Source organism: Eucyclogobius newberryi, unplaced genomic scaffold (genome assembly GCF_026437365.1).
Source record: "Eucyclogobius newberryi isolate DKJ021-1_F unplaced genomic scaffold, fEucNew1.0.hap1 SCAF_10, whole genome shotgun sequence".
Lineage (NCBI taxonomy): Eukaryota > Metazoa > Chordata > Actinopteri > Gobiiformes > Gobiidae > Eucyclogobius > Eucyclogobius newberryi.
In genome coordinates, this window is record NW_027315724.1 from 5371675 (window position 1) to 5395483 (window position 23809).

General features: G+C 43.3%; 1 protein-coding gene across 2 annotated transcripts; it reads right to left on the minus strand.

Moving 5' to 3' along the window:
- Positions 1-312: 312 nt before the first annotated feature.
- LOC140373588 (high affinity cationic amino acid transporter 1-like) lies at positions 313-22487 on the minus strand. 2 transcript variants are annotated; one of them, XM_072460175.1, is made up of 12 exons: positions 22341-22487; positions 19829-20237; positions 18580-18738; positions 17420-17594; positions 10375-10508; positions 8985-9207; positions 6486-6622; positions 5736-5838; positions 5416-5615; positions 4988-5139; positions 3420-3528; positions 313-3347 (listed from the first exon to the last, which is right to left on the minus strand). In XM_072460175.1, the coding sequence occupies exons 2-12, from the start codon at positions 20196-20198 to the stop codon at positions 3166-3168; spliced, it is 1944 nt and encodes a 647-aa protein (XP_072316276.1). In that variant the 5' UTR covers positions 20199-20237; positions 22341-22487; the 3' UTR covers positions 313-3165. The 2 variants fall into 2 exon arrangements, with proteins under 2 accessions (XP_072316276.1, XP_072316268.1); XM_072460167.1 differs by lacking the exon at positions 6486-6622 and adding an exon at positions 7873-8012 and having other exon boundaries at positions 315-3347; positions 22341-22484.
- Between the last annotated feature and the right edge of the window lie 1322 nt (positions 22488-23809).

The following is a 23809-nucleotide window of genomic DNA, read 5'->3' on the forward strand; positions in this document are numbered from 1 at the left end:
GGGAAAGAACCCAATTGATGATTAATTAATTTGTGCCAATTCACCTCGGGACCTGAGGGGTGCATTTGGCCCTCGGGTCATGGTTTGCACATAGTTATTTTCCTCAAATGAAAGGAAATGGCCATACTTTATCGAGCAGTTTCGAGAATTAGTTAGATAGTATTACTTTTGAGGAATACAATACATATATTTACATATATATAATTCATTAGTTAAGTTTGAGTAGTTGCTCAGTGTAGATGTGATGAAGATGACGAGAGACAAGAAATGAACAGAATGTGACACAAAAGCTTTATTTACAATGTCATATCAACAGAAACAAGGACATACTGGGATCCAGACACTATATATTATGTAAAAACAGTGTGATTCTCAGCTGGACTTGTTGTTTATGAGTAATTGTACCTTTTGCTATAAAGGTACACTTGGATGCTATAGTAAAACCAGTTTCATCCACCAACATTTCATCTGCTCCAGTAACAAAGTCAGTAACAAACTTCAAAAACAATAGAGCTTCTGTAAAAACTCGCTTCTGTGAGGACTAAACGAGCCGTTAACTGGGCGGGGCCTGGAGAACTAAAGGGGAGGGGCAGGGGGAGGAGGGGCGGGGCCTGGAGGACTAAAGGGGAGGGGCAGGGGGAGGAGGGGCGGGGCCTGGAGGACTAAAGGGGAGAGTGAGCGGGAGGAGGGGCGGGGCCTGGAGGACTAAAGGGGAGGGGCAGAAGGAGGAGGGGCGGGGCCTGGAGGACTAAAGGGGAGGGGCAGGGGGAGGAGGGGCGGGGCCTGGAGGACTAAAGGGGAGGGGCAGGAGGAGGAGGGGCGGGGCCTGGAGGACTAAAGGGGAGGGGCAGGAGGAGGAGGGGCGGGGCCTGGAGGACTAAAGGGGAGAGTGAGGGGGAGGAGGGGCGGGGCCTGGAGGACTAAAGAGGAGAGTGAGCGGGAGGAGGGGCGGGGCCTGGAGGACTAAAGGGGAGAGTGAGCGGGAGGAGGGGCGGGGCCTGGAGGACTAAAGGGGAGAGTGAGCGGGAGGAGGGGCGGGGCCTGGAGGACTAAAGGGGAGGGGCAGGGGGAGGAGGGGCGGGGCCTGGAGGACTAAAGGGGAGGGGCAGGGGGAGGAGGGGCGGGGCCTGGAGGACTAAAGGGGAGAGTGAGCGGGAGGAGGGGCGGGGCCTGGAGGACTAAAGGGGAGGGGCAGGGGGAGGAGGGGCGGGGCCTGGAGGACTAAAGGGGAGGGGCAGGAGGAGGAGGGGCGGGGCCTGGAGGACTAAAGGGGAGGGGCAGGGGGAGGAGGGGCGGGGCCTGGAGGACTAAAGGGGAGGGGCAGGAGGAGGAGGGGCGGGGCCTGGAGGACTAAAGGGGAGGGGCAGGAGGAGGAGGGGCGGGGCCTGGAGGACTAAAGGGGAGGGGCAGGGGGAGGAGGGGCGGGGCCTGGAGGACTAAAGGGGAGGGGCAGGGGAGGAGGGGCGGGGCCTGATCGTTCTGCTTTGTAAATGAAACACATTTAAGCCATAATTCAGCTTGATATTAGTAAAGGAAGTTATAAGCAATACAAATGTAATGAGCTGTTAAGCATAAATGTATATTATCCTAATAAATTAGAACCATCTTTAATTTATTTAGCAGTTTGCCAACAAAAATCTCACAATTCTAATTTCACAACAATAAGAGTTTACATACTTTTCTAATAAATGAGCAAAGACAATCCAGGTAAACATATTCCACTTGTAACTGTCCCTGCTGCACGTGTTTCACAAGCTGCGGTCATGAGTACGATCATTTCCCATGAGCACATGAGCACATGAAGCCTCATGACGTCACAGGCCTAATGCAGTGGCAGAGGTTAACCACAGGGGGCAGCGCACACATGCCTTTAGACACTTTTAGACCACAAAGCTGCAAATGAAAGCACTTTGCATCGGAACAGACGAGCATGCGACTCAAAGGCTTTGAACACCGTTTAGATGCCAAAAAAAAGTTAGTGTTCAACTTGAGCAGATTTGATCTGAATCACAATCATCACTGAGCAAACATGTATTTACAGGAAGCGGCACTGTGCAGGTAAGAAACATTTCATTCAGAATCACATTTTTCACAAGGCTAAAAACAGCATTTACATTCATGATGTATTACTCTGACTAGTATTATTTATTGCTGTGTGTTTCCTCCTCTTCTTTAAGGCGTCACCAGTAAATCATGCACCTTGCAAAACCTTTAAACTAGTATTCATTGTGGCAAAGCTTATTTTATATACAACAAACAATAATGATAGACATTACAGTGTACGGTATCATATACACACTGCACCAGGGGAAGACCAGGTGTTCTTTCTCCTTTAGGCACTGGACACGTGAACAGCAGCTCATTTTCTTTGGTTCAAAATGTTTAAACAAAACAGAAAAACTGCATCAGTGTTTCACATCCTTATTCTAGTGCCAGACCGTCTTATTCAGGAAACACGCTCTAAACGTACGCACTCTGAACGTACACGCTCTGAACGTACACGCTCTGAACGTACACGCTCTGAACGTACACGCTCTAAACGTACGCACTCTGAACGTACACGCTCTGAACGTACACGCTCTGAACGTACACGCTCTGAATGACGCGCTCTGAATGACGCGCTCACGTCACCTCGAGGATACTCCGTCTGGTTGAATAATACTGCACATGTGGGAGTTCTACTTTGCCAGCATCAGTTCATTTCGTATAATGAATCCTAGAATCCCAGAATCTCAATGAAGACAAGCTGCCATTGTGTTTGTGAAGTGACCCAGTGTTAGCTTAAAGGTGACACATCCACACGACAGTAACACATGTTCACATTTACTTCATGTAAAAAGAAGTAAACACAACATCCAGGAGAATGATCATAAAAATACTCTTGGATAAAGACGGTCACAGCAGATGAGGCTTAAATACATTTGAAAAAGGCTAAATACACAGGCCAAATTAAAGACACTCGGGACAGTGGTGGACAAGACTCTCCAGAATAAAGTATATATCTAAAACACATGCTTTGTAAAAAGAGTTTTGCTCATGTAGTCCAATTAGCAAAAAAGTGCAAAAATAAAGGTTTATATGTATAAGAATGACATTCAAGTTTTGTGGGTATAAATAATCAATAGTGACCCAAAAGTGATGTGCAGTTTACTGTATCGTCATCGGTTATGACTCGACGTCGTCGTCGTCGTCGTCTCCAGTGCCACTGGGGGCGCCGTGCAGGAAGGCCTCTTTCTCTGGGTTCATGGGCTGTCCCGCCATCGCACTGGACAGTCCAAACGTGTCAGACTTGGACAGTGCGGCTTCTGTGCTGTTCCGGAGGCCGTAGCCAAAGTAGATGACAAAACCTGGAGGGAAAGGACAAGATTGACCTCCAGAGCTCATTGTGTTTGGCGGAAGACGTGGTCAAGAGTGTTTACCTATGGCCATCCATAAAGCAAAGCGTATCCATGTCCCTCTGTCCAGCTGCATCATGAGGTACACGTTAATGAACATGCTGGCCACAGGCACGAGGGGCAGCAGAGGCACCTGGGAGAAGAGAGCACGGATTATCAAAGGGATATTTGAGAGAGGCTAGAACAGAAGTGAACATTTTTTTGTTACGGTCTTCTACAGAAAACGAGCTTAGTAACAGTTGTAAAGCCAAAGATAATGGTCTATTTATGGACCGTAGTTCTCTGGTGTTTTAACAGCGGCAACAGAACAATGCATTTAAGCTAAGGCTGCCCCAAATAAATTGTCTGTTTGCTGTAACCCGAGTCAACATTTTTCATCTGGCTCGGTCGGTAGGCAAATTCTTTTCTTTTTACTTTGAAGGCAAAAAAAAAGATCAAAATTCTGTCATTTTGTCTGTTGTAGCCTGACCACCAGGGGTCAGGCTACAACAGTCAATGACGGAAAACGTCTCTATCAACCCAATCGGGAGACTAAATCTCACGATTTTAAGATATTTCAAATCGACCTTTTGTACGCCGCTATCCTTTATTTTGGTAGCGAAGGCGAGCAGGGGGAACATGCGGGGGACACAGGCGCCGCCATGTTTGTTGTGATGGCGCTACTGGGCGTGTTTCAATCCCAGAATGCATTTGCGTAAGTCAAATTTCATACCCTGACAGAGCCTGGCATTACTCTGGCCATTTCAGTGGCACCGACAAGGATAAACCAACTTGTTTAAGACAATATGACGACTCCTTTGCGCGGTCTGTTTTGTTACAGACGCATGTGGAGAACTGAAAACGAAGACGCGCATGCGTTACACGGTGCGTTCTCAGTCCTTTGAGATGAAAGTCAAGTTAACAATAGTGATATAAATATTTGACACAGTGGTTCAGGAAAGACCGGTCGGTGAGTCGGCGAAATAATTGAATAATAAAAGATTTTGACGTATTTTCAACAAAATGCTGATATTTATTTTTCAGTCGGCTAGTTTCATAGCGGGTCGGTCGGGTTACGGCAAACAGACATATTATTTTGATCAGCCTAATCTGATTTATATTATTGTGGATTACTGCAGTGTCACTACTGCAGTGTCACTACTACAATGACACAAGCACTGGGGTGGGTTTGGACACTGTTCATGTGCCTAATTATCAAGTTACAGTTTTATATTTTTTCCTACAAGATATACAATCAAGTATAATATAACAAAAATAGTGTTAAAAATAGGGTCAAGAATTGATCGAAATAAAAACGAACTATTTGCAAATCTAACAAAATGAACCAACACCCTAATTGCATTCTTTTATTCATTATGATTTACTAAACAGTACATTTGGACATAATGTTTGCTACTATAACTATGAATGTCAATTGTCACCATCAATACATAAAATGAGGCTAACACACTCACAGAACGAGCCGTTTAATAAGAACAGGAACGTGTTCGGCGTAAAAAACCCAACTGCTTTGAGAGTTTACATGCGATTAAAGGCTCGTTAACGGGATCATGTGGCTCTAGTTCCGAGCCGTGGTTTAAGAACACGTTTACCTTGAAGGCCACTTTTGCCTTGCTCTGCGGCTGCCTCCAGACAATGACCGTGATGAAGAGACAGACGACAAAGACGACGCAGAGAAGAGCCAGCGACCAGTGCTGCAGACCACCATGGACCGCCACGATCCCAAAGACGCACACCAACACGCCTGCAGGGGGAGCAAGACGCCCACATGACAGTGCCACACAGGAAGTGCCTCTTAACTATTTAAAATGAGGTTTAATTGTATTTGTTTCAGTAGTTCATCGTGTTATCTGAACCAATTTTACGAAGGCCAAGTTGATTTTTAAAGCACATTTACAGACCAAAGTGACCAAAGGGCTGTACAATATGCATTATGGCACAAGAATTAAAATATACATTATAAAAATATGCAGTTAAAGTTATGCAATATAAGTGCTTAATCATTTAAAAAAGCGCTGACCTAGCAGACTGGTGCAGATGTTGACGACAGATCCAGACTGGCGGGACGGCTCGTGGTTGGGAGGGGAGAGCAGGTTCTTGAGGGTGAGGCCGTCACTGGGCAGGATGTCCGCGGTCCCCTCGGTCATAGACTCCGCCCCATCCGCCTCCTCCTGCGTGCTGGTCATCTCATAGGCCATACTGGGCTGCTGTGGCTGGTACCTGCAACACACAACACACTGGGATGGCGTTTTGCTGGCATTTAAAAGCTCCAAAAGACTGTTCAGCGTGATCAGTGTTGCGTCCATGAACATAGTAGAAAAAGCCTGTCACTTCACAAACCTGAGGACCAGAACACAGGCGGCCACCAGGGTGTAGGCCAGCAGAGTGCCAATGGACATCAGGTCAACCAGGTCCTTCAGGTCGAACAGGAAGGCCATCACGGCTGCACAGGAAACACACACACAGCTTATCTAAGGAACTGTGGCCATCGTACTGAGCACACACACGACACATGAACAGTTTAAGACACTGTTGGGAAAACTTACTTTAGAGATATTGGTTTGAAAAATTGTCTGCAGTTTACAGAAGTATAACATATAGGCATTTTACGTGAAATAAATTGAAAACGTTCTAACATATTTGGGACATGTAAATCTGAAAAATGTATTTAGTTTAAAAACTTTGCCTCATTTTGTTGCTAGTTTAGATTACAGAGGGGATTTTGGATTTCTTATTTGGTATTTGAGTGAACAAAATCTATCTCATTTTTCTGGCATTAAACCATAAGAAATCAGATTTGGGCAATGAATGATAGGATCAAATCCTTCTGTCGATCCGTGGCAATCATGTTATGTCCAAGAAGTCTGGCGTGTGTAGGAGCGACTTTAAGGGAATTCAATGAAATAATAAAACAGGTGCAGATTTAGTTGTTTCCACGTGAAAGCTCATATTGAGAAACCAAAACAAAATAAAAAAATGATTTTGTAATGTCTTGCCTCAAAATAATAACACAACATTGGTGACAGATATATTTTCTACCATCCTCCTTCCACAAGAGGGCACTGTTTAGCCTCATCTTTAGCGACCTACCGGACAAGAGCCCAGCCACCATGGTAGCGATGATGGGGGTCTTCCTCTCGCTGACCCCGGACAGCAGCGAGAAGAGCAGGCCGTCACGAGCCATAGCAAAGATTATGCGAGGCAGAGGAAACATGGAGCCAAGGAGGCTGAGCCGCAGGAGGTAGGAGGCAGGAGGCATGAGGGAGGAGGGAGGGAGAGAGAGAGGAGGGAGAGAGAGGAGGGAGGGAGAGGGAAGAGGGAGGAGAGAGGAGAGAGAGGAGGGAGAGAGAGGAGGGAGGAGGAGGGAGAGAGAGGGAGGAGGAGGGAGAGAGAGGGAGGAGGAGGGAGAGAGAGGGAGGAGGAGGGAGGAGGAGGGAGGCAGGAGGGAGAGAGGAGGCAGGAGGGAGAGGGAGGAGGAGGGAGAGAGAGAGAGGAGGGAGAGAGGGGGATGGAGGAGGAGGGAGGGAGGAAGGAGGAGGAAAGGGGAGGAAGGAGGTGGGAGGAGAGAGGGAGGCGGAGGGAGAGGGAGGGAGAGGGAGAGGAGGGAGAGAGAGGAGGGAGGGAGAGGGAAGAGGGAGGAGAGAGGAGAGAGAGTAGGGAGGAGGAGGGAAGAGGGAGGAGAGAGAGGAGGGAGGAGGGAGGGAGAGAGAGGGAGGAGGAGGGAGAGAGAGGGAGGAGGAGGGAGAGAGAGGGAGGAGGAGGAGGGAGGAGGGAAGAGGGAGGAGGGAGAGGGAGGAGGAGGGAGAGAGAGAGAGGAGGGAGAGAGGGGGATGGAGGAAGGAGGAGGAAAGGGGAGGAAGGAAGGAAGGAAGGAGGAGGGAGGAGAGAGGGAGGAGGAGGGAGAGGGAGGAGGGAGGAAGGAGAGAGGAGGAGGGAATGAGGAGAGAGGGAGGAGGGAGAGGGAGGGAGGAAGGAAGGAGGAGGCACACATTGACATGGCTGTGATACTCTGACATCACGTCTGCTCACAGGGCCTCAGCGCCTCCTTTAAAGTCACACCACAGGCTCTGCCCCTCTGTCACTTCTTCTTCTTCAGTGAGAGCTTCATGTTCAAACTAAACCACTGGAACATTCTTCTTCAGACATGATTCATCTCAGTTTTGTGTCTAATGAAAATGTCAGATTTTCGATTTTATTTAATGTTACATTCACTTCAAATGATAAATCAGATGTTACGTCCAGACAATTACTCTTATTTAAGTAATGGTTTCCCCAAAAAATGTTGGCTTTTCTGCCCCTGAAACTAAATCATATTCACTCAGAAGCTTTATTTATTCTACCATTATTCAGTTTCAACTTTTCACAAAAACAGCAGAGTGAGCCTGTCCCGTGTGAGTGCGGCGCTGAGCCCCTGCGCTCCAGAGGTCCAGGGGCCCGTGGCTCCCTCTGTGTGTTAGTGGTTAAGAGCCCGCCTCACCTGCCACCACACCAGACGCCACCGTGGCAGTGAGCGGGGTTTTGGTGCGTGCGCTGACTTTAGCCAGACATTTGAAGAGCAGGCCGTCCTCTGCCATGGCCCAGATCACACGGGGCATTGGGAACATAGAGCCCAGTAAACTAGTGAGGGACACACGCACGCACTATTAGTACAGAGGGCCTCAGTCTGAAGAACACAGGTTATGGGACATCACAACACACACATTTTAGCTGTGAATTTAGGCAAAAGTGAATTCATTATTATTATTAGTTATTTTCTCCTGGAAGAGTTCAATTAAAATGTGAAAAAGTTGTTTAATATTCAGTTTGTACCTCACATTTAAACAGAGAAAAGCAGATAAACAACAGGAACACTGCAGCTACGCTCACATTTATCACTGATACAGACTTTGGGAGGGGCCAGTGGATATCTGACCCTCCCTGCTGCTGACCAGCTCGCTTCAACTATCAAAGCAACAACATAGACACAAGCTGATACGGCAAAATGGAAACTAAGTTAAGTCAATTTGTGCAAAACCAAAATGAGCCAAAAACAGCAAAGAAACACAATTCCCTCTGTGCATAACATTAGGAGCCTCACAGCTGCTCCTGCCGGCTGCTCCTGCCGGCAAAGTCCCTCCCGGTCCTGCACTCCGCTGCAGGCACAACGTCGCCGCAGGAGAGAGTGAGTCTACAATGCTGTGGACATGGTGGACACTCATTTTGGGAAGGCATCTTAAAAGCCCGACATGGATGAGACTGGAACTGACTTTGCCGGGAGGAGGAGCCACTCGTTTAGATGTATGTGCACGACCTCTTTAATAAGGTTCTACCAGAGGAAACAGTCAATGGTTAAGAAACATTTAGATAAACCTCAACAGAAGAGCTAACAAAAGAAATGATAATAAACTACTTTGTCACAATAATGCAGGAAATAATCATCAGCTTCTGCACAAGCTACAACTAATCAGTGATCAAAAGCTAGATAATGAAACGTTTAGTTTTAAATACTATCCCAGGCGTGTTTAACTAGCAGCATGTTAAAGCGAGCGGATCCAACACTTTACGTCATGTGACACAGGAGTCATGCCGGGCCCTGGATGCAAGGCTTACCTGGTGGACAGCGCGCACAGGGAGCCCACGGCCACAGCGTAGGTGGCCCCCTCCCAGCCCACATACTTGAAGGCCTCGGGCAGAGGGCTGTTCTTGTCCAGCATGTAGTACGGCATCATCACGGTGAGGGCCCCCGACACGCCGAAGTACGCCACGAAGCAGATGAGGAGCGAGGCCACTATCCCGATGGGAATGGCCCTCTGAGGGTTCTTCACCTCCTCCCCTGCCCCGGGACAGAGCTCGTTACTACAGTGTTTCCTCAGCATTACTTTACTCAGTTGTAGTGCATGTGTTTTCACCTACCCCCAATCCCCGCCCACATCCTCGTACTTCACATTTGATCATTATTTATAGTTTTGTCCTTCTGATTACATTAACTCCATATAAAGAGTCAGCACTACTTTGTACTTCCTCTGGAGTGACTTTACTCTTACCACAAGTTCCATGTAAATAATGTTGAGTAAACCTGAGAAATTAATTGGATTCTAATCGATAAAAGATCTAATTCTGTAAAATAATCAAGCAGTTTGGGGCTTTGTAACGCATGTGGTTTGGAGCAGAATTCAGACTTTGGAGGAACAAAACTGGACTATTTTTTTTTATTTATATGTGTAGTACTGTACTATACATTTGAGCAGAGTTTGAACCTTCAGTTTAACATTCACCAGGCTTGTGCAAAATCCACAATCAAATATAACACTTTCCTGACCCGTTGCCTGACCCAACACGTTTTGGCAAACTACTTATCAAAACTGTGTGTGGTTCTGGGGCTCGACCGCTGCGGTTCAATTTCTAGGGCGGAGTTTAGAGACAGAACCAATCACATGAACCCAGGAGTGACGCAAAAAACGCAACACTCTTAACCGGATATTACGTAGCCCATGTCAACAAGGCGTGTTCCGCGTTATCCGTCGCCGAACGCAGAAAATGTCTCCTGAATCGCGATGACGCCCTTCGTATAACCGCATCTAACGCACGTTCATCACGGCGAGTAGAGCGGACTTTCCTGATTGTTCAAACCGAAGCCAGAGCATAAGTAAACACTGGGTCACGAGCCGGGTCACGGGCCGGGCCACGAGCCGGGTCACGGGCCGGGCCACGGGCCGGGTCACGAGCCGGGTCACGAGCCGGGTCCGCCATCTTGAATGTTTTGGAACGGGGGTGGAAAGCGCTACTTCCGTATCTCCGTGTGACGCGATAAAACCTCCGACTGGGATTGGTCGGTAAATGGATGACCGACGATTTCATTGGCTCTGACTCTGATTCCAGACCCTTACGCATTCGAACAGAATGTGGGCGGGGCTGGCGGGTCAGGCAAATATAACACAACATCCACCAAAAAAAAGAGGAGACGTCTTGATGTGAAGGCAGATCGGGCGCAGTGCTGTACCTGTGGTGGCGATGCAGTCAAAGCCCACAAAGGCGTAGAAGCAGGTGGCGGCTCCCGACAGAACGCCCTGCAGACCAAAGGGCATGAATCCCCCCTGACCCAGGCTCTGCTCAGTGGGCCGCACATCAGACGCACTGCACACACAACAGTCACAGTTAGAGCTTTGCATTGGACTTTGGTTTAAATCATCAGTACATTTTGTTCTCCTGTAGCAATTTATTTTCACCTGATTAAGGCTCTGACTCCCTCTGCTGGCTACAATGGGGAGTGAAATACATTTGTAACATGATAATGGAGAGTAAAAATAAAAGAAACCCTCATGTATCCTTCCTCATGTGGATATTGATCAAATTATTGTCATGTCTGTGTCCTGTTTATCATGAGTCACGACGATCTTACGGCATATGGGTCACGATGAACTTTGTGTATTTTCTGATCATCTGTGGACTAGTCTAAACAATCTTAAAGCGGACGTCATATCAACGTCAGGCCATTTTATCAGACCCAAGCAACAGCGATATAAAACACAGCTAATTCTTGTGACGGGTCAAATCTCAGCTGCAAGACGAACAACACGCTACTGTTTTGCCTGTTTTTCCATGTTTTCATCAAATAAAGAACTTGAGAACGATCCTCGCCTCCCGCAGTCTGTATAGACTAAACTTCGACAGAATTGGTGGAGGATGCGGGCATCTCATCGTGCTTGGAAAGGAAACATCTGAAACGTGGTGCTCTACGGATTCTCTTCTCCCTTCTGGATGCCGGCTGACGCCGCATAGCGTCCAGTAACGGTCCAGCTGGGAACTTGGAGAGGAGCCAGAGCAGAGCCGAGAGCGGAGCTGAGAGAGAGCGGAGCCGAGAGAGGGCATTTGACCGACCCTTCCCCCGACCCTTTCCTTCCACAATTGTGACCGGCCCACTTAGCAAAAAGGTAAGCAGAAACCTCTTGTATTCAATACGAAATTCTGCACATCGAAAATGCTAAAGTGGGTTGTTGAAGTTTGCAAAAACTTGACCTGAATTTGTCACATTGCCGTTAAGTATGGGAGTAGGGGAATTCAGCTCAGTAGTTTTGGATAGTCAGTGGGACTGACTTAAAGGGAGTGGGACTCCGGAAAATAATAAAATATTATTAGTTAAGTTAGTTGGTCAATTTTGTGGTACCTTTTGGTTTATTCTTTGGTTTGTTGGCTTTTGTTTGTTCATTTTGATCTTTTTGTGTTTGATTTCTAATTGTATTTGTATTCTCAGACTTATTCTTTTTATTCTTTATTTTGTAGTTAATTATTTGTCTTATTCATTTTTCGTGGTTAGTGATTTGATTTCTAATTCTATTTGTATTCTCACTCTTATTCTTTTTTTATTTTATTTGTAGTTAGTTACTTGATTACTCTTATTCATTTTTGTAGTTAGTTTCTATTTTCTAGTTTCTTAGTATTCGCACTCTTATTTTTTATTTTGTAGTTAATTATTTTGATCACTTTTTTTTTTCTGTAGTTAATTATTTGAGTTCTAATTGTGTTTGTATTCGCACTCTTATTTTTTATTTTGTAGTTAATTATTTTGATCACTTTTTTTTTTTCTGTAGTTAATTATTTGAGTTCTAATTGTGTTTGTATTCTCACTCTTATTCTTTTTTATTTTATTTGTAGTTAGGTATTTTATTACTCTTATTCATTTTTGTAGTTAGTTATTTGATTTCTAATTCTAGTTGTATTCTCATTCTTAATTATTTTATTTTTTTATTTGTAGTTAGTTATTTCATCACTCTTATTAATTTTGGTAGTTAGTTATTTGATTTTTAATTATATTTGTATTCTCACTCTTATTCTTTTTATTTTTTTTATTTTGTAGTTAGTTATTTGAGTTCTAACTATTTGTATTCTCACTCTTATTTTTATTTTTTATTTATAGTTAGTTATTTGATCACTCTTGTTCATTTTTGTAGTTAATTATTTGATTTCTAATTGTATTTGTATTCTCACTCTTATTCTGTTTTATTTTTTATTTTGTAGGTAATTATTTGGATCACTTTTATTTTTATTTTGTTTGTTTTTTTGAAGTTAGTCAATTTTATTATTGTGGTTGGTAGTTTTATTGTGGTATTGTGTCACTGCCACGCTTTTCATTATTGATAGCAGTACAAAGGAAAGAAGTTAAAAAAAAAAAAAAAAGAATAAAAAAAAAGAAGGAAAAATGGACCATATTCCATTCAAAATGAATGATTTTTTAAAGGATCTCGAAAAGACAATCCACACAAATGAACAACACCTGAAGGAAGCAAAAAAGCAGACTACACAAATGAAGAATCTTTTCAAAAAATATGAGGAGAAAAGATTGATTCGTTTTGGTAATGAAGCAGTGGCTCCCACAGAAGAACAATAGAGTCGTATTATGGAATATCATAAAGGCAAGGTGATCCATTACAAAACAAACCCAAGTTGGACAATGAAAGGAAAAATGATTGATGAGAAGAAATTGAAGGAGCATGAAGATAATTTAAGGTTTTCAGAAAAGTTATACAAAATAGCGAAAGACATTGAAACCAGAAGAGAGGGACGATTTCTGGCCAATATTCTGGTATTGAAACCAAAAGAGCATCAACCAAGTACCATCTTGCCACTGAGAGAAGGAAAGAGGAAACATTAAAAAAAAAATGAAGCACATAAGCACATCTCTTTTGAACCTGGATTTCTTCGCTCGGGTACATCCTACGGAGTTAATAACAGAAACAAAGATGGAGGCTCTAGCACAGATGAAGAGAGCGAGCAGACTGAGGTACGAGGCCAACGTCACAGCTATAGCGCCCCCCCTCTGGCCAGAGGAGAACTGCAGTGCCCCTCCCTTGGAAACGAACATCATAGCACATATGCAGAACTAGCGAAAGAACTGAAGAAAATGAGGACAGAAACGGAACAAGAAAAACCAGCCCCCCACACTTCTACTCCAGCGGCTCCTCCCCTGCAGTGCTCATCCATGGATTCATCTCTGATAAAAGGTACAACCAGAACCATACCACTGCTGCCAACGAAACATGCTGTAGTCTCGGGTACTCTGACTATGGTCCCGTCAGAACCCACTCAAGAACAAAGACAGATGCAGGATTTGAAGGAACAGATGTTAGCTCTGACAACATTGGTTTCCAGCCAAAATCACATCTCCAAATTCATGCTCGAACAAACAGTGGCTCAAAAAGAACAACTTGCCACCAATGCATGGTCACCACCTGGGTTGGCTTCGGACTCAGATGAAGAAAGAAGATTACAACGACTACTGGAAGAAAAGGAACGGGAAGTGGCGGCTGAGCTACGCAGGAAACAAGAAAAACAGCTTGGACGAAAGGGGGAACCAGTCACAGTCCTAGGAACTGGGCTAATAGAAGCTGAAAGTAAGAAGCAAGTACAGCAGAAACTCCACATTCAAAGAGGAGTGGAACAACAGAAGAAAACGGGTTTAGACCCATTTGTGTCAACACCAAATCAATATGTGGTGGGAGCATTCACAGGAATGGTGGATGAGCATGGATACGATGACGCTTTCCTGAGTGGAGAACTTAACCCGCTCCCCGTGGACAAAGGTACCAAGGAAGAAGATGATGAGGTTTCTAGCAATGAAGAGGCTCCTCCTCTCATTGCACCTCTCCGAATGACTGCAAGTAACCAAGAAGTGTACCAACCATTCGCACTGAAAGATCTAGAAGGGCTGATGTTAAAACTGCCCGAACTGACACAAGGTGCTCCGGCCTTCCTCAGATTATTGACCACGAATACTGCGGAAGAAACACTTTGCTGGGGAGATGTGTCTGCAATTCTTATAAGAGCAACAGATGAGAACACGGCGGCCAGGATCCGTTCTGAAGTATCCAAACAGATTCATGCTCCAGTTAGAGCATCCACATCATTTGCCACCATAAAGCCTCAGTTAACTCAGGTACTTAAAGGAATGTATCCCACCTGCCTTCCTGACGCACTGTTGGCTCTGGAAATGAAACATGATGAAGACTACTTTACATATAAGCAAAGAGCTAAAGCACAGTTCCATGATGCAACTGGAGAGCCCATACAACCTGGTACTGGCAACACTCTCATGTTCTTTTCTACTCTGGTGAAAGGACTACCTAAATGTGTCCAGGATCAGTTGGCTGATGTTGTGGGTCTTTACTCCAAGACAGAAAAGGAGTTTGATGCCAATTGCCAACATCACGTTGCTAAGTACCTGAAGGAAAGAAAGGAACGGAATGAGGATATGGAAAAAATGGAAATGACAACGATCAAGTTACAACTCAAAAAGCTCCAAGAAGATGGGAATGATAAAAAGAAAGAAAATAAGTCTGCCAAGGTAATGGCTGTGGCAACAGAAGATAATCCAGTGTCAGACGGTGCCCAACAAATTGCTATGGCAGTTAAAATGGTCCTGGGACAAATGCAACCTGGTATGACACAACCACAGGCAGTACCATATGCCAGAGAACCAAGAAACAACACACCTGCTTCAGTAATCATCTACAATCAAGGACGTGGACGGGACACATTCCCTCGTGGAAGAGGCCGTGGGGTAGGCATGCATGCCAAATACACCATTGTACAACACCTTGTGAGAATGCCGCGTATGAAAAATTTCTGTGCATCAGCCCTAAGAGCTGTTATTCGCGTATCAATATCTATGGGCAAACTCAAAACTCTCATGGTTGTAATTGTGAATCATGGCACTTTGTGATTGCTAATACCGGTGGTGATTGGGGTTATGAACCACCGATTCCAAATTCTGTAGATTTGAAGCAAAGACTATCGATTATTAAGGGTAAAACTATTTCTGGCGAAAAATGTGATCCAGTAATAATCACTCTAAAAGATCCGAAATTCACTGATAACGGAACATATGTATTGGGCTCTTATTCTTCTAAGTTCAACCCAACAAGGGGATTAATGACAATCAGTATCTCTGAAGTATCGGCCCCCATAGAGGAATCAACCCAATCTCCTGCACCCTCTTACCCCATACCAAAATATTTCTCTGACCTTTCATTAGAAGATGTAATCAATTTGGAAACTGGCTCCGATGTCAATATTAACCTATGGCTTAAATGAGTACAGTACACTGTTAAAACAAATAAGAAAGAATCGTGTTTAGCTTGTGCGGCTGCAAGACCCCAGCTTATAGCTGCCCCTTTCCCTCTGGACTCACAGCGTGACAGTTGTGTGCATTCTCTGTTTTCTAATTCTTCGGACAATTTCAATGACTGTACTCATTTACATTTAAGATACCCCGTTACAACATCCAAAGACGTACCTGTGATATTCTCTACTGCTGAACATGGCTTTAACTGTTTCTATTTCAACGCTACTCTTAGCAGGACTAGGCTTGGTCATTTTCCTCCAACGTATTGCAACACATCAACTGACATTTCTGCTTTCCCCTAATTTCATCATGTTTTTTTAGGACAGACCTTACCCAGAGCTGACTTATGGTGGCTCTGTGGTGACCTAAAACTCAGAGCTATCCTTCCACCATGTTGGACAGGTGAATGTGCTCTAGTAGTGATGATTTTACCATTCACTATTGTCCCCGTTACTACTGAAGATTTCAAGTACAACCTACCTAGGCATCCTCACTCTAGAGTGTTTAGACGCTCCCTCGCCAGCCCCCTGGGATCATTTGACCCAGGTGTTTTTATAAATTCTGTGGGAGCCCCGGTTGGCGTTCCATATGGGTTTCAGGCACAGAATGAAGTAGCGGCTGGGTTTAAGTCTATTTTATTTAGTTGGGCAACATCTAATATTAATGTTCAATGGATAAATTACATTTATTATAATCAGCAAAGATTCTTGAGCTTTACAATAGACGCATTAGAGGGAATTACAGAACAATTGGCTCCGACCTCACTTATGGCTTGGCAGAATCGCATTGCTCTTGACATGCTCTTAGCTGAGAAATCTGGTATTTGCTCAATGTTTGGTACTGATTGCTGCACATTTATTCCTAACAATACTGCCCCTGATGGCAGGGTTGCTAAAGCACTAGCTAGTCTCAAATCTCTCAGCTGAACCTGCTAAAAACTCAGGTACTGCTGATAACTCATGGTCTGCCTGGGTATACAGCATATTTGGTCCTTGGACTGGCACTGTTGCTTCTATTTTCTCCACTATCCTTATTATTATTAGTGTGTTGATTATGATTGGATGCTGTGTTGTACCCTGTCTTAGATCACTTATTGAACGCTTGATTGCAACTGCTCTTACTAACCGACCAGCACATGTTCTAGCCCTGATGACAGAGGCTGACTATTACTCTGTCAATCAAGAATCTGACTCTGATAATGACGAGACTGACATTTCTTGAAGCCAACACTTGAAAATCTGGTCTGGTCTACAACCACCATGCTCCTTGTCTTACACCGTTTTGTGTCCATGATGGGTTATGTTTAATACATGTTTTCTTTTATTGAGTTGCAATATTATACAATGATTTAATATGATTTTTAAACAATTAGTATGTTTTTGGGGGGTTTACGTTCTATTATTTTGTGAGGTTGCGTCTGGCGCCTCTTTAGTGTGATCACATGTGGATGTGATCAAAAGGGGGAATTGTGGATATTGATCAAATTATTGTCATGTCTGTGTCCTGTTTATCATGAGTCACGATGATCTTACGGCATATGGGTCACGATGAACTTTCTGTGTATTTTCTGATTATCTGTGGACTAGTCTAAACAATCTTAAAGCGGACGTCATATCAACGTCAGGCCATTTTATCAGACCCAAGCAACAGCGATATAAAACACAGCTAATTCTTGTGACGGGTCGAATCTCAGCTGCAAGACGAACAACACGCTACTGTTTTGCCTGTTTTTCCATGTTTTCATCAAATAAAGAACTTGAGAACGATCCTCGCCTCCCGCAGTCTGTATAGACTAAACTTCGACACTCACAAGAACTTGTTCTAACGTGAGGGTTTACTGTATTTCATGAGGATTCAGCCCTCTTACTTGGATTGAACGGGAGGAGGAGGCACGACGACGGCCTCGAGAGACTGGAGCTGGACCTACTTTGAGCTGAGGTTGTGGCCGGTCCCGTTGAGGATGTTTTCAGGGTCGATTCTCCAGTTTCTGAGGTCTCCCTTGACCAGGCCTGAGATGACCACGAACAGCAGCACCAGCACGTTGACGCAGGTGAAGATTTTGTTTACCATGGCCGACTCCTTCACTCCGAACGCCAGCAGCCCTGTTAGAAAGTATTTAAAAAGTGTGTCAAATATTGTTTTTTATATTTAACAGCTAAAAAAAATAACAATTAAAAAGGTCTAAATTGAGTTGACGAAATAATGACCAAAATCCCCTTTCAGTGCAGTATTGTGATATATTTATATGAAGTTTAAAGTGCATATGACAGACGACTATGTGCATAATTCTCTGTCAAAGGAATGAAGAAAATCCCCATATTAAAGTCTATAATGGACAGGACTGACATTACATTAAACAAATAGAAAAAAATGAAATGAACAAATGGACAAATTTGACCGACTTTGGACCCAGTGGGCCTCATATTTTGGTTAATCTATTTTATGATTTAGTTTGTGTCGGCTGATGTTAATCTGCAATTTTGTTTTTTATTCTCGATTTCGCTCTCTGGCCTTGTTCTGTGTTTTAAGTCTTATACCGGTGCCGTAATGTGTTTATTTCATGAGATTTATGTCATTTATCTGCTCGCGTCACCATTATCAGCTAAATTAAAACACAAAATGGTTTACACATTCAACAATGCTTTTCAGACGACTCTGGTCCCACCTAAATGAGCTCGATGGGACTCTGGACTATTCAGAATCTGTGTTTTTTGCAGGCTAATGCTAACGTTCTTGTCCGCCCCGCCCACGGTTAACACCTCCGTTGTAATCGCACTTTTGCTCCGTTTGCTAAAGTGGAAAACAATGGAAAAGTATGGCCACTAAAATATGCTATAAAGTCGATTCATTTGTGTAAAATGACCAATGTTCATGTGACCAACAAGTCAACAATGCACCAAAATGATTATCAGACGAATAAAATAATCCAACACACTTTAATTGATTGTATTATTAATGTTTAAAGAGTCTTGTATCTAAATTGTGCAGAACTTCAACACATTTTCAACTTGACTTCAGAACCAGACACTAAAGATGTGATTTTGCTGGTGTGTTGTGACAGGGGTGATTGTTCTGTGGAGGAAATACCGGTGAGCGTGAGGATGATGAGCACGGCGAACATGTCGGGATACTCGGCCAGCACTCCCGGGGCGTTCATGGGCATGTATTCTCTGCAGAAGTCCGCGATGTGATGCCCGATCAGCTTGTCGAAGGTCGCACTCCACGCCCGGGCCACGCTGGAGGTACCTGCCGGGAAACGCACCCCACACATGTCAACCACGAGTCTCCAGACCAAGTACAGGGGTGTCTTTGCTGGCAGACATGTTTGTAATGGTGCCAAAGCTCATGTGGGCATAGCATACGCTTCATAGTAACTGTGTGTCACCGTTTCAGGGCTGTGCTATTACTCTCTACATGGAATATATTCACAATAGTCCATTGTGTGCTCTCTTCACAGCACTGCACTCTCTCTGTGTGAATATTTGTGTAAAGGGGCAGGACTTTGATGTATTAAAGCTGTTCAGGAGTTTGGGACGTATTTTGAGCGTATTTAGGGTCAAAAAGAGCCCGCTGCGTGCTGCCTGCAACTAATTACAGAGCATTTAATTCTCCACAAAGCAGGAAGTGAGCAGTTAGCGTGCTCATTTGTGTTCGCTTTACCGCTTCTAAAACGTATCGGAGCAGAATGTCTGAGGTAAAGGGAGGAATAACTGCAGTTTTGACTCCTGTTTATTTATCTTTTAACCATGATTGAGCCCTAAAGTGTTTAAAAGTTCAATTTGAAGAACATGAAATACAAAGATAAAAAGAACAAAGACTTTTTGGTTGTTGAACAGATACCACGGCCCAACTAAAACCTTTAGAACAAAAAGTGTGGCGTGTAATGTCACTGTCTGGAGGTTTTAAGTTGGGCAATGGTTACTCTTTAGCTTTCAGTCAGTGTGTTCAAGACAAGACAATTATTGAAATGTACATTTTCTTTCCAAGACCTAACACTATCCTGTCAACACCTCAGCACACACTCGTTTCCCCGGCACACTGGTGGAATACATGCGTTCGCACATCTGGGACCTTGTGCAGTGGCAACCGAGTCCGCCATTTTGAAAGGGGCACAACAGCACGTCTACTACACACGAAATCCAGGAAATGAGGCCAAAATGCCAAAAAAAAAACTGCGTTCTGTAACGACATCGCTCTGTTGACTGACCAAGGAATGAGAGCTTTGTCGTGTACCTTAGTTTGCCGTTATCGTCTAAAAAAATGGCCGCTATGGGGAAGTCCCGGCTGTATGACGTCACCGCGAACGCATGTATATCCCCCGTGTTGAGCGTCTTACCGATGACATAGGAGAGGATGAGGTTCCAGCCCGTGATGAAGGCCCACAGCTCGCCCACCGTCACGTAGCTGTACAGATACGCCGAGCCCGTTTTGGGGACTCGCGCTCCGAACTCGGCGTAGCACAGTCCGGCCAGCACGGAGGCCAGCGCGGCGATGAGGAAGGAGAGGATGATGGCGGGTCCGGCGCTGTCCCGGGCCACTGCTCCGGCCAGCACGTACACCCCGGCCCCCAGGGTGCTGCCCACGCCCAGGGCCACCAGGTCGAACGTGTTCAGGCATCGGGAGAGGCGGGAGTCCTCGGCGTTACAGTCCACCACCTTCACACGCAGCAGCTGCTTCCCGATGCTCCTCAGCGTGGCCAGAAGCATCCTGACGCTGGTCTACAACGAGCCAAGAAGACAAGGAACCTGAGGGGAACAAGAGCAAGAGCGAGGGCAGGATTACTTTAAACGCTCAGTGCTGTGGGAACGCTTAAAGTGCGTATGGCAGGGTTTTAACCATTTTCTCTTGTGTATTTCTACCTGTTGTACATATAAATGATAGTTTTACACCAATCGAGCAGGTATTAGTGGAGAAACGTTGAAAAATCTGTAGAAAAATGACAAGAAGTGACACACAAGGGATACTCAACTTCCAGTCAAAGTTTATGCAGAATTTACACAAAGAAACAACTTTTTTGACTCCTAAACAAGAATTCAATAAAATAAAGTCGCTCTCATATATTTTCATTTGTCAAATTCAAATAATTGTGACATTAGATGAGTTTCGGCCCAGTGTTTGCTGGGTAATTTCCTAGTGTGATGCCATCAATTACAAACGGGAAGTGAAATTAAAAACCTAAAAAATGCACTGTTCTGTTATAACATTTTTATAATTTTTAACCAATATTAAAAATATATTTCACTTAACTCTATTTGAGTTCAGTGAGTGGTCCCACCTGCAGGGGGCGCTTTGCAGTGACACTCAAACACATGGAAACAACTGCTGGATAAAACAATGGCTGCACATTGTCAAAATTCAAGAAATTGAAAAAGTTTAGATTTGACAACAACAATGACAGTTTGGATATTAGTTTAGTTTAAAATCACTCCCAATTAAATTAAAATATATAAAGTTAAATTAATACACAATAATCGAAAATGTATTTCAAACTTGATTTCAAAACTAAGGAAAAGGTTTGATACCAATTTTGCATTTTCTTTAATATTTACCCTATTTATTTTCAGTTTCCTGTTAGTCATTTTCAGCATTGATACTTCTTCAAATTAGTGTCTTGTCTTGATAGTTTTAGTTAGAAGTGGGCAAAATATAAACATCTGCATAATATTGTGAATGTTTTTTTAAGCTATAAACAATTGTATAAATTATAGTATAAAAAAGCAACAAGAAACTGATAAAAATAGAAAGGTTGAATTGTAAACGTTCAAATAAAGGCACAAGGTGATATTTCTGCATTTTTGTGATTATGTTTTACAGACATTTCACATTGTTTGATAGTTAAACCTCAGCTATACTGATGTAAAATTGCCTGAATCTTTATTGAGAAAGGATATTGAGTATCTGAGTTTCAAACCTTTTGACCATTATATATATATATATATATATATTGGATTATCTCGATGGTTGTGACAATATTCAGATATTAAAACATGGCTGTAAATATCTTAAGGTTCAAGTATCACACAAATGCACAGAAAAAACACTTAACGCTCTCATTTTAAATATTATACAGCAGGTTTCTTTTACCTTTATTATTAATCAGCTCTTTTGGAAGCCTTTAGAATTGGTTTAAATAATAGCCAATGTGTTTGATATTTTGCATATCTCCAAAACAACAATTAAAAGCTGATGTTGTTAAAACATCTCCAGACATGCATAATGACGTGTTTCATTCAGCGTTCCTCAAACTTACCACAATAAAACACGTCAGCACCAGGTCTTGTCAGAGGCTGATCAGAAAATAACAACTGCAGTTAATTAAATAACATCATTTTGTCTTCCTATAACAAAATATCTCGTTTTATTATGTATCAGACCTGCTAAACTCAGGACGATACACAGGGCTTGATACAATATATGTTATGATTTATATTATATTGTGAGATGTATTGCAATACTTTTCTCATAATAAATGGGGGAAAAAAGCAGATTTTTATTACAATACAGTACTCGTATAGTTCAATACTTTCACTAAATTAATTAAAAACATAATTCAAAAGTCAGGTTTCCATAAGTGATAAACTGTAAATTAGATGAGCATTTATTTTTAAGTTGTACTCTTAATCACTTAAAATGAATCACACAAGTTCAGAAATATCACCCTTATTTGAAAGTTTACTACATATCTTTTCTATTTTTATTTTAAATCAGCTCTTTTTGTCGCCTATAAACGATATACTTCATATTCAAAATGTGCATGTCTTCCAAACAATGTTCACGATATTTTGAATCAGCAATTAGCTATTTTACCAAAACCCTAGATCCTCGCTCCACACTCCGAACGTACTCACTTCAGAGTCTTCAGACGTTTCCTTTTCCTCCTTCAGGTCCGACTCTGTCCTATTGTGTTTCCGTATTGTACTTGGACTTAACCCCGGCCGTTGGAAGTATGTGTCCGAGTAACACGTGCTGTCCCCGCCTCAGAGGGAGACCATTCAGGTGTCCCTACGCAAATAGCCCCCTGAGCAGCTGTGATGACGGGCCCTCAGCACAACGCCGCTCACTTTCCACAACATCATTACAGACATTGTTTGGGTTCACGAAATGCACCTCCGGCACCTTTTAAAGGACGTCGTGTTCTGAATGCACATCCACCGTGAAGATGAACCTGCTGTACGTTCTCATGATGCTTCTGGAGCTGCTCCGTCGTGGCAAAATCACACTTATTATTAGCTCATATTAAATTAAATCATGGTTATTTCTATGTGGGTTTCTAACATTGACTTCTACACTGCCAACATTAACCTTTGGAGAAAAATACAAAAAGCTAGCTTTCCCTGACATGCTAATGCAGCACACAGTTGTAATGAACGTGAAGCGAGGCCGACATACTCAAAATGATGATTTATGGACTTAAAAACAGCACAAAAGATCTATGACATCACAGAACATTGACTTATGAGGTTCAAAGGGAGAGGACTAAACCAGCGTAAATACAAGCCCAGCCATGTTTTTGATGTGGGATCAATGTTAACATGGTTTATTTTGCATAATATGTGTTCTTTTAAAAGTGACTCCAGGTTTTAGAGGCAGAACGAGTGCACATATTGTAAATATTTTCCATTATGAATCGATTATTGTACAGATCTAACCTGCCTGGTGTCACCCATAAAAAAGGACTGGTTTGATTCTAATGGTCATATCATGTGAACAAATGCACAGTGGATTAGTTAAAGACAGATTTAGTGGACCTTTGGCTCCAAAAGCCGCTCCATCGATCAGAATGTGAAGGAACACATCAAGACAGAAGATGTTTTGGCAATTCAGAAATGTGCTCAAACTTGCCTGTAAATGTCTGAGGTCACAACAACGCCAACACTTTGATAGAGTCTAGACACGTCTCAAACAAACACATGTTTCTGTTTTCTCAATTAGGAATCTGTCAAATTAAACTCAAATGTGAGAAAATTTAAAAATAAAATCTGTTCCTTCCATTTTTAAACTATTATTTTTCAACCTCTACTCAATATTCTAACTGTGTAAAATATCTAACATATTTCAATATCATCATGTGTATGTAGATATTCTATCTTTCATCATTGACACAAGTTTAAAAAGGTAACTATTTAAATGGACAAATATCAAAGTGTTGGCCTGTTGCCTCTTTCAGCCGGGCTCGGGCGTGTCAGAGGGGCGTGTCTGTGGGTGTTGGCTTGTTACACTGCAAACACTTTGATATTTGTCCAAATTAAATAGTTATCAACAACAACAAGCCAAAAAACAAGCAAACCCTGGACGTGTTACTCCTGCTGTTGTGATT

What these genes read in the sequence shown, in the direction of transcription:
- LOC140373588 (XM_072460167.1), bottom strand. Translation starts at nt 20,198, where the DNA reads ATGCTTCTGGCCACGCTGAGGAGCATCGGGAAGCAGCTGCTGCGTGTG. An exon ending in GGCGTCTGGTGTGGTGGCAG is followed by an intron (nt 5,839 to 7,872) that starts GTGAGGCGGGCT and finishes TTTCCTGTGCAG; the next exon opens with CCGTGATGGCCTTCCTGTTC. An exon ending in TGCTTTATGGATGGCCATAG is followed by an intron (nt 3,348 to 3,419) that starts GTAAACACTCTT and finishes CTTTCCCTCCAG; the next exon opens with GTTTTGTCATCTACTTTGGC.